The following is a 21,168-nucleotide window of genomic DNA, read 5'->3' as shown; positions in this document are numbered from 1 at the left end:
AAAGAATTATCATGTGATGTGCTGATAGGCGATAGCCAAAAATCTTTTTATTTAAACGAAACTTTAAAATCAATGAATTAACAATGAAATTAAAGTTGAAATAAATCTAAATTACAAATTTCTATAAAGAACCAATCATAATCTAATCTACGATCCAAATAAAACGTTTAATGAGCTCAATACATCACGTATTAATAAAATATTTTAAACGATAAAATAAACCAATTTACTAATAACAATTTACTAATTGTAATTTACTTACTTCATCATTTACACAAAATCTTTCGTTATGACAAATCACTTCTTTGAAAAATATCGTTTCCAATAGTCCACAACCTACTAAAAATAATAAAAAAATATTAATTCATTTTTGTAACTTCAATATGTAATACTAAATACTTTGTTACCTTTCTTTCATATGTTTAAGAGATTCGTAATAATCATAAAGATCAACTCCGATAAGAATATATTCCGGATTTGACATGTTATATAGTTATAGAAGTATCAGTTTAAGTAGCTAATTCTTCATTAACCTGAATTTTCCATAAAGATTTTGGATAAAGATCTGAGTTTCCTACAAAAACCCAAGTTTTTTTAATTTTTAAATTATACAAAAATTTAATTAAATAAATTATGTTGTTAACATAAAAAATAAACCTATTAATTGAAAATTAGTTTAACGTAAATTTGAAATAAATTCCTGTAGCGACATGTTTTAATGCTACAATAGATTGATTCCGACTTATAGATAATGAATTCTTTAAATTCTAATTATTTCATTAATTGAATCAATATCTTCCATTTTCTTCTAAAATTCGATTGATCAATATTTATTAGAAGTGATTTATAAAGATATTTCTTTTGCTCTTTATACCATTAATTGCATTATCGCAGTTTCCTAAATTTCGGAATAAATTTTAAAGTATTATCACTTCTATTTTCGGGACATTTTAATGATTACTTATTATTGAAGGATTTGTAAATAATGTACTTACTTGAATATCATACGTTTATAATTGTAAAGGAAATATGATAATTTTTTATTTTAAATTGAATTAGTTTGGATTGATACATCATACTTAATACGTCAAAAATAATCGTATTTTTATCCGCCATCATATTTCGTCACTTAACGCTTAGCGGTTTTAACCCAATTTAGTTATTCGGAAAATTCCTTTTTTTTTATTAATAATTTTAGAAATGAATTAGTGGTTATATAAATTATAAACTCCAATGTAACATTTTTTTGAATTGTTTATACTCTTCAGAGCTACTTCTACGCGTTGAAATGTTCTTTCCAAACTTTGTTTTTTATTATCCCATTTCCCGTAAATCACTCACTGAGTTAAATCAGTTTATAAATCAATTTTTCAATGACTCTCCACTAAAAAGCAATTTCGACCATACGTCGTTCTATTCTAACCTAATAAAGGAAGCTAATATTAGCAGAATGCGCTATCTTATTTAGTGATAAAAGAAGGTACATGACCAATCTCTCATCCAAGATTAATAGACTTTTATCAACGACAATATGAGGACGCCTGTACAGTGCAAGCTGGGGTGGTTACCAGCAATCCCAGCACAGTAATTCTCCTGAGCAACGACACGATGGACTCGACCAGGAGTTACCCTCTCATTGCAAAACAAAAAGACGCACCTTATATTCTAATGTATCAAAGTTGTTTTCATTTAACAACCTCTTGGTCTCTAACAACAAGAACTGGGACCAGGTATTGTCGAGATCTCTCCAAGACATTACTGAGGTATACAAAGAATATTCGCTGATTTCTTTTCTGTAATGAAGGAGAAAACTGCGATATGACTTATTTTTCTTTTCCCTTGAGTAAGAAATGAGTTGATGTCTCAAGAACTTTTCACTAGACATATTCTTTTGAGATAAAAAAATATGAAAATAATTGACGAAAAAAAAAATTACTTTTTATTGCTTTAAATACCTTTTATTTATACAAAAATGTTAACAAGTGAAGATACATATTTTTTAAGATGTAAGTATGCTATATCCGGTTTCCATCTGTTTAATTTTTACTTTTTTATATTTCGGATCAGTGTCTAATTAAATTTAATCTCTATTTTTCAGATTAATCTTTAATTACCGACAATTGGTTCTATTTAATCTCTATTTTTCAGATTAATATTTAATTACCGATAACTGTTAAACAGATATCAATCATATCATCTATTTTTCCAGATCAATATCTAATCACCGATACCTGTTTAATTTCTACTTTTGTCAGAGTCTAATTGATATCTGTTTAATTTTTAACTCCTCATATCTGTTTAGGAGATTTAATTAAATATACAATAGAAATAATAGAAATTTTTATTATTGTTATTAACATCTATTATAGTTGACTAAGACATATTAAAGTACTTATACTACGTCTAAATTTTTGACTATCAAACTATCTAATTTATGTCATATGACTTCATATAAAATCACGGGATTCAATAGTGATTCAATAATTCGTTGCTAACATAATTAATGTTTATATATTTTATTGTAACAGTTTTTATTTTATTATTTTATAATAGTATTAAATCTTAATAATCAATTTTTTATCATTTTATAAATAATAATTTAATTTAGATTTAAATGATCATAAAAAAAAAACTCTCCCTCGTCGAAATTATGCTAAGAGAAACAATGTACCAAAATTTATATTAAAAATAAAAAAAAATATAAGAACATGGAGTCATACTTAACGCGTTAATCAGTTATCAAATGTAAGACGTTAGAGAAAAATTTCAAAGAATAATTAGTAATAATTGAATTTTTTATTAATTTGTTAAATATGAAAACTATTACATAATTTAAATATGAAATAATTTATTATTAAAGTTATTTCTTTTAAGAATTTTTCTAACTATGTTGTTCACCGCAGTGATAGTCTGATGTTTTAATATTACGCAAATTCGTCATGTATCACACCGTAATTAAGCAAAGCAAATAAATTACATTTAGAGTCAATAATATATTCTCTTAAGAATACCGGTAATATACTTTGATAATATTCCTCCAGGTAAAGAATATACATTGGAACGTCAAAATTTTTGATTAGAAGTATACCAGCAGTGAAGTGGTCATTAAGAGGTTTCACCAATATCGATAAGTTTCGGCAATTTCGCCTTAGTATATGTACAGTACATTTAAAGGCAGAAATTTTAGGGATTCATTATTTTTTTCAGTATCAGTACTAGTTAATCTGAAAACGAAAATTAATTTAGTATTTTTTTTTTTGTAAAAGTAATGAATTTTTTTTTCTTCCAATTAAGATAATTAAGTCATAATTACAATAAAATTGGAAATTGCTAATAATACTTTATTATGTTCATCTGTAAGTAGAACTTTATAAAATGCAAATACAGTCTCAATGTTCCAATTTTTCCAATTTTCAAAAAAAGATTTTGATCCATTAATAGTAAAAAATCCATTCTTCACTAAAATAAATTTTGCATAAAGTTTTTGGTTATTTTCATTATATAATGAGAGATTTATCATTCTTAATTGATTACAATTTAAAAAAAAATTCTTTAATATCATCCAAATTTTCAAATTCAATTTCTATAGTTAATCACTCAAGATCTGGGCAATATTTAACAACACTATTAATTAATTTTTTGGTATGAATATAATCTGGTTCTTGAGATGCTATATTGATTTCTAAAATCCTACCATTAGATTTTTCAATTAACATATAATCATTATAAAATGGTAAATATGTAGTTTCAAGATGTTGAAGATTTGGGAAAGAAGAAATTGATAAATATTTTTCCCATTCTTTCATTTCTACACTCCCATCATAAAGTATTTCACTATTATGAAGTCTTAAACATCGTAGATTTATTAATAATGGAAAAAAAATTAGGTCAGTTAAACTTATTTCAACTTCTTGAAGTGTAATGGCTTTTCTTCCTATCACGTCACTTAATTCTTTATATTGCTTTTTTACATTATTAATTCTAATCTTAATGATTTCAATTTTGTTTGAACATCAATAAATCTATTTAATCCTGGAATATCTCCATCACAATATAGTATTGTTAGATCCTCAACATTTTTACAAATTTTTGCCATTCCAAATAATAATGTTGAAGATACATTAAGAATATTAATTGTTAAGACACAGATCTGAGAAAAACAAGTTAATGCACCCGGATATTGATATAAATGTTGTGTTGTATTCAAATAAATAAATATACTTGATATCTTTACAATTACTGATATATATATATATATATATATATATATATATATATAAATAACTTATAATCTAGTAAATTTCTTTTATATAAACCATATTTATCTTCCTTTTTAATTAGTGTTTCTATCATATTCTTGATAAAACGTGATGGTACTTGGGGAGAAATATTAATGTAATTAAATAATGGTCGATTTGAAAAGGTAATATTTTCATTATTAATATTATTAATTAATAACATCTTTTGTAAAATGCATTGACGAAGTTAATAATTGCATTACACATAATTATATTATACTTATATATATAATTTTTATGATATACAATGATTTTTTTAAGAAAAATAACTAAATTCAAATAATGAAATTGGATCACGTTGATATATTAAATATTTATGGTGGCTACTCAAAAAAAATATGTATATTCAAAATCAACCCATGGAATTAACCTATGAGATTTAGTCATTATCAAAAAAAAGCTTTCATTTAATTTAGAAATTATGGAGCTAATTACTTTAATGTCATCAACACTGTCTTGAAGATGAATATAAAAAATTTTTACATTGTTTATTTTGATTTCGCAAATTGGAGATGGTTTTATACTTATATGCATCATTTTGATAATTTATATTTAATAATTGGATAAGTTAAGAAAAATCAAGATTTATTTAAATTATGAACTAAGAATTTTTAAAATATTCATTTCTCTAACATTAGTGTTTAAATAATTCTAAGTGATATTTAATATTTGGATAAGCCATATAAAAAAGAATTATTTAAATTACAAACTGAATAAATAAACATAAGAAAATGCATCTGAAGTGTATATATTATTAATAAAATTGTATTTTGATAAAATATAAAATGTAGCCAAATAAAGGGGTAAAGTTAAAAGTATTATTAAAGCTTGTATAATAAGCAATATATTAAACAATATTTCTGAATCATAATTATCTAATTTATAATGGTATTTTGTCCATAAAAAAGATTTAGCTATTTGAGGAGATTGAAAAAAAGAATAAAGATGGAAATTTTTATTTTGATGCTCTATACTATAAAAAGGAGAATCTATGATCATATACGTTTCTGATGAATATTTTAGAATATATTCTGGATAATATTCATCTAGTAATGGCATTGCGGAAGTGATAATGCTTAAAAATGACTTATTGTTCATTAAATTCTCTTTACAATAAGTCATACAGGACCCAGAAATATATATAAAAGGGTCAGGTTTGAGTTTGCGTGAACTAAAAAACTCATGAAAATCTTTCCTTTTTTAGATAATTTTTGATAATTTCAGTCAGAATTTTATTTCCCATTATAGTAACCGACTGACATTATCATAATTCCGGCCCTGAAAAAATGCGTACAGCTCATAGTAAAAAATTTTTTTCATCACCTGACCCCTATATATATATTTCTGGGTCCTAGTCATACATTTTTTATAAATATCATCAATTAATTCTAAATTATGTTCTTTAATTGTAAATTTTAATAATTCAACTCCATATTTCAAAAACTTAACTTATTATTTATTACATTTTAAAACCATCCATCTAATATAAATCAATCATGATTTGGTAATGGTAAAGTAGATTTTGAAAACTTCCTTTTGTAATGTTTAAGTTTTTAGCATATTCATTATCTTCACGTGTCATGATATTTAAATAAAGTGATAATTTAGATTGCGACACATTATAAAGTTGACGGAGGCGCAGTCATTATGCTTTAATAGGAACACGAGTTAAATATTCTCGATTAATAAGAATCAACTTGTTAAACAACGACTGACAAATAAAAAAGCCAATTACTTGCTTATAGTAAACCTCATATGTTATTGCGCTAAGATTTACGTCCATGAACTTGCTTTCCTGTTTTAGTACTTTTTCTGATTAGTTAACATTCGGTGTTTTTCATTATAACACTTCCCTTTTCAATTATCTTGTGATCAGAGAATAGATTCATTCTTGATCAGCATTAATAAAACATTTTGCGGTTCCGACTTATCAGAACATTCGACGACCATCGACGGATCAATAAATGATGGGTATTACCAGGCGCTAAAGATGATGATTAAAACTAAAACCTCGTGCCATAAGCCTGTATAACTTAACTATTCGTAAATAATTTAAATTTTATTATTGAATTTAAAATGTGTACAAAAATTAAGGTAAATTTTAATTTCAAAGATCAAAATATTTATTTATTTATTTTTAATAACAATAATATTGTTATATTGACAACATTTGGTATTCTTATTTATACTTTTAGTGAAAATAACAAATCTAGTGAAAAAAGACAAATCTATTTTTTAAACTATTTTTATTTTATGAAATGCAATAGTTATGGTTATATAAATACAATTCATTTTAGTTATACTAAGGTCCAAGTGTATTGTTTAATAAGCTCAATACACCACTAGAAAAGAAAAAAGTTTGATATTAATGTAAATGCAAGATTTTAAACAATAAAATTATATCAATTCATTAGTAGTAATTTACCAAACTAATTGCAATTTACTCACTTCATCATTCCCTCCTAATCTTTCATTATGACAAACAACTTCTTGAAAAGTATCGTTTCCAACATTAAACTGAATATCATGACTACGTAAATATTCAACTTGTCCGTTTGGAATAGGATTACCATTAATATCATAGAATTTCTTAATACGTAGATTGATAATATCATTCGATTTTAAAAAGCCTTGATGATTTCCTACTTTAGCATGGTTAAACTCCCAATCCTTAACCCAATAATAATTGGACATATTATTGCAACTCACTGAAATAACCACTGTTAATTAATTATTATAGTAATTAACAATATAATCAAAAATATTAAATAGTTTACCTTCAGTGTGATTAGTTGACGGAGATTGGTAAAGTCCGGAATTTATTCCAAGTAACATAATTGATTTGACATGTTGTAAAGTTACGTGAGTACTTCCATAAGTAGCCAATTCATTATTATTAAATCTAATTTTCCATAAAGAATTTGGACCAAATTTTGAATTTTCTACAGAAACCTGAATTATTTAAAAATAAGAAAAAAGATTAGGTTTGTAAAAATGACGAATCTAATAAAATCAAAAATATATATATATACCAATTGAGTAGAACTTCCAGTATTATAACATAAATTTGCATTTGAACTTAAATATTTTCCTGTAGCAACATGTTTTAAAACTACGATAGATTCGTTCGTGATTAATTTTGATAAATATACAGCAAAATCTTCAAATTCTTTAATTAATTTATTGATTGAATCGACATTTTCCATTTTCTTGTAAAATTCAATTGATATAGAATCAAAATGATTTATTGGCAGCGGAAGTGAATTGTAAAGATACTTCTTTTGTTCTTCTATATCATTAATTTCTGCATTATAACATAGCTTCCTAAATTTTGAAATAAATTTTGAAGTATTGCCACCTTTATTTTCAGGGACATATTTTAATGATTGTAACATTCTCTCATTTGTATTTTTAAATACTGTAAATGAAATATCTTCTTTGAGTACATTACAAAGTTTATCAAGACTATCAAACTTTGCTGGAAGTGAAATAATAGGATCTACAAACGATATAGCAATGCCCAAACGATCATTAATATTAGTATTCTTAAGTTTAAAATATCTTTTTATATCATTTATCCATTCATTTGGGTGAATATTTCCATCATATTTTGGAAAATCCATTTTTTTTTAGAAAATTACACTTCGGTCTAAATATTCCCGAAATTCAAATTTATATTATGATCCCCCGTCTTAGTACTTGCCGAATTTAGAAATGTTTATCTTATTATTGCGCCAAAGTTTACGCCCAACAAATCTTTTTTTTCTTATTGGTCGCTATTTTATTTATGTTATTTTTATGTTGTAATACGAGAAATAATAATGTATAATTATCATGTGATGTACTGATAGCCAAAATTCTTCATTTAAACGAAACTTTAAATCAATGAATTAACAATGAAATTTAAAAATATGAATAATGTTGAAATAAATTTAAATTACAAATCTCTATAAAGAACTAATCATAATCTAATCTACGATCAAAATATAATGTTTAATAAGCTCAAGCAATACACCACTAAAAAGATTAATATTAATAAAATGTTTTAAACGATAAAATAAACAATTTACTAGTAATAGCAATTTACTAATTTTAATTTACTTACTTCATCATTTCCACCCAATCTTTCGTTATGACAAATAACTTTGAAAAGTATCATTTCCAATAGTAAATTAAATTTCATGACTACGTAAAAATCAACTTGACCATTCAAAATTAGAATAACCAATAATTATTATACTTTTTCTTAATACTAAGATAGATTAATAAATATCATTTGATTTAAATATCCTTGATGATTTCTAGTTTACTGTGTTTGAAGTTCCAATTTGTTTTCATTTCTGCCACGTAATTTAAATTTTTGTTACCTTGCTTACGTATGTTTAGAATAACTCCGATAAGAATATATGTGTCGGATTTGACATGTTATATAGTTATAGAAGTATCAGTTTAAGTAGCTAGTTCTTCATTAAACTGAATTTTCTATAAAGAATTTGGATCATGTCTGAACTTCCTACAAAAACCCAAATTTTTTTAAATTATACAAAAGTTTAATTAAATAAATTATATTAATTGAGAATTTCGTAAATTTGCTATTTAACTTAAATAATTTCCTGTAGCAGCATGTTTTAATGCTACAGTGACCCATAAATAATGAATTCTTCAAATTCTTTAATTAATTTATTAACTGAATCAATATCTTCTAATCAATGAAATTTTACAAGAAAATGGAAGTGATTTATAAAGATATACTATTTTTTTGCTCTTCTATACCATTAATTTCGCATTATCACAAAGTTTCCCAAATTCTGAAATAAATTTTGAAGTATTATCACTTTTATTTTCGGGACATTTTATTATTGAAAGATTTGTAAATAATATGCTTAATATAATACGTTTAAAATCGTAAAAGAAATAAAATATATTCTTTAAGCAAGTTACGGAGTTTTTCGATATCGTAAATTGAATTAGCTTGGATATTAAGGGTGGAATTGTAGCCATTTCTAAACATGATACATCATATTTAATACGCTAAAAATAGTCGTATTTTTGAAGATTTTTATCCATTCATTTGGATGAATATTTTCACCATATTTCGGAAAATTCTTTATTAATTTGATGGCTTAATTGCATCTTATTTTAAATATTTTCCTGATGATCCAATATCATCATGAGAAATTTGACACGTGAAGATAATGAAAATATCGGTTTTACGCTAAGATTTACGTCCATGAACTTGCTTTTCCTGTTTTTGATACTTTTTCTGATTAGTTAACATTCGGTGTTTTTCATTATATCACTTATTTTTTCAAATTATCTTGTGATACGAAAATGGAGTCGGTTCGCGCTGAAAGACACTTAAAAAAACTTAAATTGGCTGTATAACTTATCTATTCGTAAATTAAGTTTTTATTTCAATTTATTGAATGTAAAATGTGTACAACAATTAAGGTAAATTTTAATTTCAAAAATCCAAATATTTTTTTTTTTTATTTTTTTGGAATACGAGGCATATTCTCGATTAGTAAGAATCAACTTGTTAACGACAACTGACAATAAAAAGTCAATTAATACATTTTAGTTTATACTAAGGTCCAAGCGTATTGTTTAATAAGCTCAATACACCACTAGAAAAAAAGAAAGTTTAATATTAATGAAATACAAGATTTTAAACAATAAAATTATATCAATTCATTAGTAATAATTTACAAAATTAATTATAATTTACTTACTTCATCATTCCCTCCCAATCTTTCATTATGACAAACAACTTCTTGAAAAGTATCGTTTCCAACATTAAACTGAATATCATGACTACGTAAATATACAACTTGTCCGTTTGGAATAAGATTACCATTAAAATCATAGGATTTCTTAATACGTAGATTGATAATATCATTCGATTTTAAAAAGCCTTGATTATTTCCTACTTTAGCATGGTTAAACTCCCAATCCTTAACCCAATAATAATTGGACATATTATTGCAACTCACTGAAATAACCACTGTTAATTAATTATTATAGTAATTAACAGTATAATCAAAAATATTAAATAATTACCTTCAGTGTGATTAGTTGACGGAGATTTGTAATATCCATAATATATTCCAAGAAACTTATCTGATTTGTCATATCGTAAAGTTATGCGAGTACTTCCATAAGTAGCCAATTCATTACTATTATTAAATCTAATTTTCCATAAAGAATTTGGACCAAATTTTGAATTATCTACAAAAACCTGAATTATTTAAAAAGAAATTAGGTTTGTAAAAATGACAATTCTAATAAAATAAAAAAAATATACCAATTGAGTAGAACTTCCAGTATCATAACATAAATTGTTAATTGAACCTAAATATTTTCCTGTAGAAACATGTTTTAAAGCTACGATAGATTCGTTCACGATTAATTTTGATAAATATACAACAAAATCTTCAAATTCTTTAATTAATTTATTGATTGAATCAACATTTTCCATTCTTTTGTAAAATTCAATTGATATAGAATCAAAATGATTTATTAGCAGCGGAAGTGAATTATAAAGATACTTCTTTTGTTCCTCAATATCATTAATTTCAGCGTTATAACATAGCTTCCTAAATTTTGAAATAAATTCTGAAGTATTCCCACCTTTATTTTCAGGAACATATTTTAATGATTGCAACATTCTTTCATTTGTATTTTTAAATACTGTAAATGAAATATCTTCTTTAAGTACACTACATAATTTTTCAAAACTATTGACATCATCTGGAATTGAAATAATAGGATCTACAAACGATATAGCAATGCTCAAACGTCGATTAGTATGCAAATTATCATTTTTTAGTGTAAAATATCTTTGAATATCATTTATCCATTCATTTGGGTGAATATTTCCATTATATTTTGGAAAATCCATTTTTTCTTTTAATCTGGGAAAAAAGCGTTAATTACACCTCGGCAATAATTTTCCCGAAATTTTGAATATTTATACATAAATCAGTATACCAGTTTTAAACAAGATTTAGATTAATTTGCTAATTATGGTATCACCATGATATTGATTTTCTTGCTTAATCAGGCTCAGACTCCTGTATTACAAAACGTATTTCACATGCTAGTTATTTGCATAATCTAAATATGAACTAATATATAAAACTTACAGCTAATTTCATAATGCACAGGACGCTTAGCAAATTTTGGAAATATTCGGTAAAGCTCAAAATAAGATAAAATTATACCATCATTCTCGGAATGTTACTCCAAAATTAGCGTATAACTTTTCAAGCTTTACCGAATATTTCCGAGTTCTTTAAAATTTGCTAAGTGTCCCGACCTTTTTGAAATCAGCTGTAATCTGTTTCTTTTATTATGATTTCCAAAAGTATCATCGTTAATAATTTAATATCTTAACCATTTATCATAAACTGGTAATACAGTATTATCGCAACACATTAAAAGAATAATCTTTTTCATATCTGATAAGTTGTTAAATATAATGAACGAGTTGTATTATTATAAAATTCATTATCCTTTGGAATTTAATAACCTTTGTTCATTTATATCGTAAATTCCTGAAAATTAAAATAAAATTTTAGTTTTTCCGCTTCTCTTTTGAAAATATTGTGTTTTATAATTTTAGCTGGGATTCCTATCCCGGTATATACATTTATATTTAATCGTTGACAAAAGAAAATCGTCACAATTACTTTATAAAAAATTAAAACAATATTTTATATTTAAATGAAGCCCAAAAATGGGATATTTATCAATATAACAAACAAGAACACTTTATTTATAATAATTCTTCAAATCAATACAGTACTTTTACTTTAATTGCAGAACTTTGTATCCATAATAAGTTTCCTCCATAATAAGTTCAATAATCACTAAAAAAAAAATACTTCAAAATTTTCTCTTGGTATTTTGTCATGGCAAATAACTTCTTGAAAAGGATCGTCTTCAATGGAAATCATGTACGTACTGTAAAAATTCATTCTGGCGATTTACGCTAAGATTAATAATATCATATGATTTTAAAAAATCCCGAGTTTTCTAATTTACTATTATTAAATTTCCAATCTGTAACACAACCTACTAAAGCAATAAATATTAATTAATTATTAGAGTAAATAAAATATTTAATTTAATAGCTCCTACGAGATTAGTCATTGGAGATTTGTGATGATAATATTCACGACCGTGTTCTGGATTAGGCATGTTGTAAAGTTAGAAAGTATTAGTGCAAGTGGTTAATGTTTTTATTATTAAATTTAATTTTCCATAAAGAACTATTTTTAATTTATGTAGAAATTTAATTAAATAATTTTAAGCTATCTGATAAATCAACAAATTGCGTAACATACCAATTAAGAATTACTTCCAATCTTGTAACATAAATTTTCAATTAACTTTGATTCTTCTGAAACAATATTTCCAAAACTTTTATTATTCGTTAATTGAATTCAGTTCCTTCATTTCTTGTAAAGCATAATATTATGTAAGAAGTGATTTATAAAAATATTTCTTTTGTTTTTCTATGTTTACTTTAACATAATTTACGAAAATTTAAGTAAGTTTTGATGTATTGTCACCTTTACTTTCAGGATTATATTCCAATGATTGTAACATTTTTTCACTTGTGCATCATAAAGTTTTTTTAATATCGCCAATTGGTTCCGAAAAATTAATGGTGAAAATCTACAAGATCCATATAGTATTTGTTATGTGTAGTTTTTAAGACCTTTCATCAATTCGTCATTCGTCTGGATGATTATTCCATCATATTTATCTTTTTTTGTTAAAAAATTGATGGTAACTACAATAAAGTGAGTGAAATCTTTAGAAATAAGAAAAACCAAAATACTTATAAGGGAATATACAATTATGGCAGTAGATAATTTATTACCTTTAATTTGCAAGGGTCTAGAGCAGGACGACGGATCGAATCACTTCCTCTTCTCACACATTTCCAAAACTTCGGTTCTTGAATACTTTATCCTTTTGGGAAATTCATGTTGTCGACACAGAGTAACGCCGGAATAAAATAAAAAATAAAAAATAAAAAATCAATAATAAATAAAAGAAATTTCATAATTTGTAATCAAGTTCTAGGGGATGATGCTATTTGGTACATGACTTTTCTGGAGATTAGTTGATTGAAATTTTTCTTCCACCTGGCACCAGCGGACTGCCTAAAAAATAAAGTAATTGCAACTTTGGTATTTATATACAATAGACTATTGAAACATTTCAACTTTCTATTAAAAAAAATACAAATTAAGTGTGAGTAATAGGCTTTAAATATTAACAAATGATGACTGTTTTAAGTTAAAAAAATAGAATTGAATTTTTTAATTTAATGAATAAAAGATTGGCTTTTATTTGAAATTTGATAGACTCAATATAATTGAAATTTATTTTGAGTTGAATTATAAATTTTAAAAACCAAAAGTTTCCAAAGATAAAAAATTCATATTTGATAAAATCTAATTTCTTTAACAAACAAAAATTTGATTAATAACACTTAGTCTTAGATCCAATTATATTGTTTAATAAGCTCAATACACCACTATAAAAAAAGGTTAAGTATTAATACAAGACTTTAAATAATAAATCAATTACTAATAGCAATTTATTATTATAATTTACTTACCTCATCATTTCCTCCTAATTTCTCATTGTGACAATGAACTTCTTGGAAAGCATCATTTTCAATAGTAAATCGAACATCATGGATACTACGTAAAAATTCAACCTGTCCGTTTGTAGTTGTATTACCATTATTATCATGCACTTTCTTAATGCTGAGATTAATGATATCATTTGATTTTATAAATTCCTGATGATTTCCTACTTTAGCATGGTTAAACTCCCAATCCTTAACACAATATCCATGATTTGAAGTATTAATACAGCTCACTGAAACAATAAACGTTGATTAATAATTATATTAAATAAATAAAATAAACAAAAAATATTAAATTTTAACCTTCTGAGTGATTATTTGATGGAGACGTATGATAAAAACTTTTATAATAAAAGCTACGATCGTTATGATTGTAATAAGACTTTCCATAATTTATTCCAAGAAACTTTTTAGATTTATCATGTTGTAAAGTTATAAATGTATCAGTGTAACTAATTAATTCATTTAATTCTTTATTAGATTTAATTCTCCATAAAGAATTTGAAACAGGCTCTGTACTCCCCACAAAAACCTAACTCATAAAAATTTCATTAAATATTTTATTTATATTATCATGAAAAATAAAAGAAAAATAAATAATCAAATTATGGAACTTACCAATTGAGACTTACTTCCAGTTTTGTAATAAAAATTTTCTGAACTTAAATATTTTCCCGTAGCAACATGTTTCAAAGCTACAATAGACTCATTTACAATTAAATTTGACAAATATATAGCAAAATCTTCAAATTCTTTAATTAATTTATTGGTTGAAACAACATTTTTCATTTTCTTGTAAAATTCAATTGAAATAGAATCAAAATGATTCATCGGAAGTGACTTATAAAGATATTTTTTTTGTTCTTCTATATCATTAATTTCTGCATTATAACATAGCTTCCTAAATTTTGAAATAAATTTTGAAGTATTACCACCTTTATTTTCAGGGACATATTTTAATGATTGCAACATTCTTTCATTTGTATTTTTAAATACTGTGAATGAAATATCTTCTTTAAGTACATTACAAAGTTTATCAAGACTACCAATCTCTGATGGAAGTGAAATAATAGGCTCTACAAGCGAAATAGCAATGCTCAAACGATCACTAATTTTAGTATTCTTAAGTTTAAAATATCTTTTTATATCATTTATCCATTCATTTGGGTGAATATTTCCATCATATTTTGGAAAATCCATTTTTTCTTTTAATATCGAGTGAAAAATGTTAATTACGCATCGGTATGAATTTCTCCGAAATCTTGTATATTTATAACTAGCCTGAATCGGCGTACCAGTTTAAACAAGATTAGCCTAAAGATTAGCCTAATTTATCAAGCATGGTATCACCATAATGATCTTCTTTATTTAATCGGGTTTAGATGTTTTTTTAAATGCTTGAATATTATAAACATAAATGCGTGTTCTTACCAAAAAAAAGTACATAATCCTAAATATGCAATCATTAATAAAAAATTTTTAAAATAAAAATAAATCTTTCGCAGTTTCTATATGGCAATTTCCCGAATTATCATCAATAATAATTTAACATCTTAACATTTATTACAGTTTGACATATCCAAATAATGTTTTATGTTAATCCTTAATAATAATTAAATTTCAATCCATTAAAAATAATTCTTATGTTTTATTTTTGTTTTTTCTATATCATATTATAAACGATATAAAATTGAAAGTTTTGCCAGGTTCTTTTGTTTGAATATATTTTAATGATTTGTATTTTGTACTATTATAAAGTTTATTAATCAAATTATTATCTTCAATTGGAAAATAAATAAAAATGCCATATTTTTTGAATTTTTAAATGTTCTATATAAAAAAAAAAATTTTTATTATTTAAATAAACCAAAAATTGTTCTTAATTATACTTTATGGGAGTTTTAAATATGAAAATTATTTAATTACATGAAATATTTCCTATTATGCTTATGTTAGTTATTTATATAGAAAGTATAGCATCTCGGTGAATAATCTAATAATTCTAAATTAAAGACTTATTAGTAATAATAAATCTTAATTATAGTCTGTATAATTTTGATGTTTGGCCGTTAACAAAATTGTCAGTCCATTGAAATCAGTAATCCTTATTTTTATTTTTTTATTTTTATTTTATTATAGAAAGATGATAGTACTATGGCTCACTCCATATAGGGAGTAAACCAGAAGTATAAAATACATGGTAAAACAATACTTAACCAAAGTGAGTTAAAAGCACACACCCATAAGGAATTCACCTTCGTAAGAAAAGATAGCTAACAATAGAAAAACTACGTCGCTCATTATCAATTTGTAATGGACAACAATCATAAATTTCATTTTGTTTATTTTGTTTGGGGCCAAAAATCTAAAAGCGACTTCGGCAGACGAATATTCAGAATTCTTACTGCTACATTACCGAATGTCAAAATCGTTAGGCTAGCCATAAATATACAAAGAAAAAAATTAAAGGAGAATAAGATAAAGAAACATTAATAAAATTAAGAAGAAAAATCTATATATGTTGCAATGTCGGACAACTTCCCGACAACCTTTTTCCCGACATACCCTTTGCCCAACAATGATTACCCGACAAGACATATTCCCGAATGTATATTTTACCGACATGACACATTCCCTAATAGACATTATACCTACATGTTAGTTTTCCCGACATGACATTATCCCGACAACACATATCCCAACAGAAATTTCCCGACATGTTGAGATGATTTACAAAAAGTAATTTATTATAATGTATCATGTTTATAAATATAAATATAAATAACTGTTATTAACAGTTCTTTATTTTCCTTTTTTTTTCAATGTGATTTTTCACGACCAGCATGGTTTATATATATATATATTTATATTTATTTAATAATTATTTCATTTTTTTTAATAATTTTTTAAAACCGTTTTAATTTACTTTTTTATCTAAATTTATTTTTAATTTATTATCATTTTTTTAAAAAAAATAACTATTTTATAACAATTTTTTTTTTAAAAAAGGTTTCTTAAACCGTTGTACTTTATAAGACATAGATATATTTAATAAGACAATTGTCTTATGGCAAATTCTTTTTTAAAAAGTTGTTAAAAAAATAACTGGAAATAAATAAATGCAACTAAAATAAATTTTTGTAGGGACACAACGGGTTGCTGCAAGTTATTTTATTAAAAATTTGCACTATTAAAATGAAATATACAGTGTACATGAAATTGCGAATTTTTACTAAAATAAATATATGAATAAACAAATAAAAAAATTTTCTCCATATGTTTTATTTTAAATAATTGGGAAATTCAGGAAATCGCTTTTTTTAATGTATATGTCATGTCGAGAAAATGTCTGTCGGGAAATGTGTTATCGGAATAATGTCATGTCGGGAGAACTAACATGTCAGTATAATGTCCATTAGGGAATGTGTCATGTCGGTAAAATATACATTCGGGAATATGTCTTGTCGGGTGATCGTTGTCGGGCAAAGGGTATGTCGGAAAAAAGGTTGTCGGGAAATCGTGGTGTAACCATATGTTGATGCCAAGGTACATTGTGTAAAAAATTTGAAGTAAAACGCACATTTGTCTGGCCATAGCATAATCCCAATGTACTAATTTATACTTGTAACCTCAAGAAAATAAATTTGTCATCTTGATTGTTATTCGCTCTGAAATAATTCTTTTTTTGCTTCCTATTTGTAAAAAAAATTTTCACTTTTGACACAACAAATCCCAATCACATTTTGGTTAACTAACCAAACTTAAAGGTAGCCATACTCATAGGGCATTATAAATGTATATAAAATAGCACGCCTAGGTTCAAAATAGTATACTAGTACCTGTTACTGTTTTATCAACCTTGCAAAAAGGCGCAAACTGATTGGTAAGCTAGAGTGTGACTTTGCTAGCCTTGTTGGACCATTTCCTGAATACCAATTTCCTGGATATACCTTTTCCTGAATCCAATTTTCTGAATGCCTATTTCCAGAAATTGATCATTTCCTGAAATTCCATTTTACCGAATGCCAATTTCCCGAATTATTTTATCCTGAATTATTTTATCCCAAATTCCAATATCATGAACCTTGATATTCTGAATGGACATTTTACTGAATTTAATATTATTTTGTATAATTTTACATCATAAATTAGAATTATTAATTTCATAAACACAACCTTTATTTTATTTAGTATATTAATCAATAAATTATATATTATGTATATGATAAATATAATATGTAATAAACTAACTTGCATTAAAACAAATACTTAAAATAAATAATGCAAAAGCGAGCAGATTTTATTATTCAGTCAAAGTATTTGTTTAAATTTGTACCTGTACCAAATTTTTTTCTCCTAAAATGTAAATTAATTATATTTACTTGATATTTAGGAAATATTATTAACTCAGTGGGTCGGAGAAAAATTTTATTAGCTAAAAATGTAATATTTCCTAATTGATTGTATATATATTTCCTTATGTTTACTTCATATTTACTTCAATTGATCGTAATACCTGTACAGGCAAGGAATGCTTGAAATAGCCACTCCCCAAATTACATAATTATGACAAGTAAAATTCATATTCAATTGTTTTATATAAAATGGTAGAAATTAGTCTTCATCAACCCTATAAGAAATATGTATATGGAAAGGATATGTTTTGTATACATTTTTTGTACGTTTCTATAGATTCCGTATACAAATTCCATATATTTAATAAGCAATTCATTTTTGAACATTTTTTAAAAAAACTAATGTATAAGAAATGTATACGGAAAAAATTAATCATGCGGAATGTATACAGAATTTTTAAACTTAATATTTTTAGAAGATAATTTTACAAAAATCCTGTATCATACACAGTGAAATTCGATAAACCAGATCTTCGATAAACCGGATTTGGGCCTAAACCGGACTTTTTTGCTGGAACCAAATCACGTATATTAAAATAGGTTCGATATACTACCGGAGTTTACTAGTAAAAGCTCGATATTCGCTATTACGGATCAATTTTCTAACCAGCTATAGTGAAAAATGATTCGATAAACTGGATCACATGATCATTAACCAATAAAATTTAAGTAACGTGATGCGGTAAATCTTAATTTTGGCCGGAATTATAAAAATCTTAATTCCGGCTGAAGTTTTGTATTACTTATATATTTAATTAAAATATTTTATATTCATTTTCATGACCTCTATGACTTAAAACTAAGATGAAAAATTTAATTATAATGTATATTAATTTTATTAGCATGAAAATTTTTTAAAAATTCTGTATAATAGATATCGAAATTTTTTCGCTAAACCGGATATCCCGATAAACCGGATATTTTTAGTGGATCCGACAGATCCGGTTTATCGAATTTCACTGTGTAACATGAGATCACATGATTGTTTATTGTTTTGTTATGATACGTTTTTTGTTTTTTATATAAACCCTTACTTTGCATTAATGAGTTTGATCTTCCGATCTTCCTTTCTGTCTTTCCTTTCCTTTCTCTTTCTCTTGTCTTATTTTTGTTATTTTTTCTAAATTTTTCTTCTTTCTTTGTCACTCCCTTTTAAAAATAATTTTTTTTTTCATACCTCACTTTAAAAAATTTTTTTTCGTCACTCTCCTTTGAAAAATTTTTTTTTTTCGTCACTCCTTTAAAAAAAATTTTTTTTTTTGTCACTCTCCTTTGAAAAAAAATTTTTTCTTTTATTCCCACTCTTCTTTTTTTTTAAAAAAATTACTTCTTTCTATTTCTATTTCCTCTTTATAAAAAATTTTTATTTTTCTAACTATGACGTCCTCCCTTTAAAAAAAAATTTTTTTTTAACTTTCCTAACTTCGTTACCCCTCTTTTTAAAAAAATATTTTTTTTGGTTTATTCTTTATTCCCCTTTCTTTTTTATTTATATTTAATTTCATAGGCCAGCAGATTTTTTTTTGAGAATATTCAGTTTCTTTTTTCTTTTTTTGTAGATCAGTTTGGGAGTCCTTTTTTTTTGTAGGATGATTCAGGATTTTTCTCTTTTTTTAAGTCAGTTCAAATTTTCTTGTTTTTTTGTAAGTTGGGTTCAGATTCTTTTCTTTTTGTAGGTTGTTTCAGTTTTGTTGCTTCAGAGTCTTCTTTTTTTGTAGGTCAGTTTTTGATTTATTTTGTTGTTTTGGTTTCTTTTCATTAGACACCTCATAATTCTTTTCTTTTATGTAGGTCAGACATTCTGGAGTTCTCTTTCTTTTTTTGTAGGAATGCTGACCTTTGGTGACTTGGACGATTGCAGATACTATATGGGTTTTGTTTCCAATCTTTTTTTTTTTTTGTTCTTTTAAGTTGTTTGACTCCAAATGAACCTGAACTTATAGATAATTTTGGTTGCAATAGGTGGTTTTAATAAGGAGGGAATTTTCATAATGTATTTGTACTTTGTTTATTTTTTATTTTTTATTTAATTTAATAAAGTAAAATTAGATTTATGTAAATACAATTATAGTAAACTGTAATACAAATAGTAAATTTAGTGACCAAATCGTATAAATTTCGTGATAAAATAATCAGTGATCAAATCATGTAAATTCCATATAAATCCCATGCAAATTCCGTATCCAAACCATATTTTTAGTGATACGGAATTGTGCATTCCCTATGAAAAAAGTCTGTGTGATTTTTGTTGAAAAATCATTCAATTAAATTCACTACGATTTCTGTATATTTGACCATACAATAATTGTGCTAAAAAAAATTGCAATAAATCACACAATTATTGCATGGTAATTCATTCAATAATTATCCTATTTTTGACCTGAATTTATACAATTATTGTGTGATTTTTGAGCCAAATTTTTTTAGGCCATATTTTAGGAATTATAGGTTAAATTTTACAGTAATAACAGGAAATTTATAAAGTGAAATTATGAATTTTTTTTATTGACTTAAAATATAAAAAATATACACAATATTTCATAAATAAAATACTAAATTTGATATAATCATAAATATAAAAATTTGTAAGAAAATAAAATAAATAAAGTATGTTAGTAACATGAAAGTAAATTAGTATTATCAAAGAAGAAAGTAAATTATTAGTGTAAGTAAATTATTAGTATTAAATAAAAAAGTATGAAGTTAGTGAAGAAAGCAAATTAGTAGTGTTAAAAAGTACTAAATTATTAGTGTTAGTAATAAAAAAGTATGAAGTTAGTGAAGA

General features: G+C 24.9%; 4 protein-coding genes across 4 annotated transcripts; all 4 read right to left on the bottom strand.

Moving 5' to 3' along the window:
• Window positions 1–3,593: 3,593 nt before the first annotated feature.
• On the bottom strand, window positions 3,594–4,096 carry OCT59_013607 (uncharacterized protein; the record flags this gene model as incomplete). Its single annotated transcript, XM_025324740.2, has 2 exons — window positions 3,594–3,846; window positions 3,972–4,096. 2 exons carry the CDS (start codon window positions 4,094–4,096, stop codon window positions 3,594–3,596), a joined length of 378 nt encoding a protein of 125 aa, XP_025184720.2.
• A 2,504-nt stretch (window positions 4,097–6,600) lies between these two features.
• Window positions 6,601–7,921, bottom strand: OCT59_013606 (uncharacterized protein; the record flags this gene model as incomplete). Its single annotated transcript, XM_025314687.2, has 4 exons — window positions 6,601–6,640; window positions 6,724–7,006; window positions 7,076–7,250; window positions 7,331–7,921. The coding sequence occupies 4 exons, from the start codon at window positions 7,919–7,921 to the stop codon at window positions 6,601–6,603; spliced, it is 1,089 nt and encodes a 362-aa protein (XP_025184722.2).
• Window positions 7,922–9,880: 1,959 nt separating this feature from the next.
• On the bottom strand, window positions 9,881–11,199 carry OCT59_013605 (uncharacterized protein; the record flags this gene model as incomplete). The annotated part of the gene is made up of 4 exons (XM_066141633.1): window positions 9,881–9,925; window positions 10,031–10,290; window positions 10,359–10,536; window positions 10,603–11,199. The coding sequence occupies 4 exons, from the start codon at window positions 11,197–11,199 to the stop codon at window positions 9,881–9,883; spliced, it is 1,080 nt and encodes a 359-aa protein (XP_066001755.1).
• Window positions 11,200–13,812: 2,613 nt separating this feature from the next.
• OCT59_013604 (uncharacterized protein) lies at window positions 13,813–15,168 on the bottom strand (the record flags this gene model as incomplete). The annotated part of the gene is made up of 4 exons (XM_025324741.1): window positions 13,813–13,851; window positions 13,936–14,201; window positions 14,272–14,500; window positions 14,587–15,168. The coding sequence occupies 4 exons, from the start codon at window positions 15,166–15,168 to the stop codon at window positions 13,813–13,815; spliced, it is 1,116 nt and encodes a 371-aa protein (XP_025184724.1).
• Between the last annotated feature and the right edge of the window lie 6,000 nt (window positions 15,169–21,168).

The sequence above is a fragment of the Rhizophagus irregularis genome, chromosome 21 (genome assembly GCF_026210795.1).
Source record: "Rhizophagus irregularis chromosome 21, complete sequence".
NCBI classification, from domain to species: domain Eukaryota; kingdom Fungi; phylum Glomeromycota; class Glomeromycetes; order Glomerales; family Glomeraceae; genus Rhizophagus; species Rhizophagus irregularis.
The sequence above is the reverse complement of the archived record's forward strand: the minus strand, read 5'-3'. Positions and strand labels throughout refer to the sequence as shown.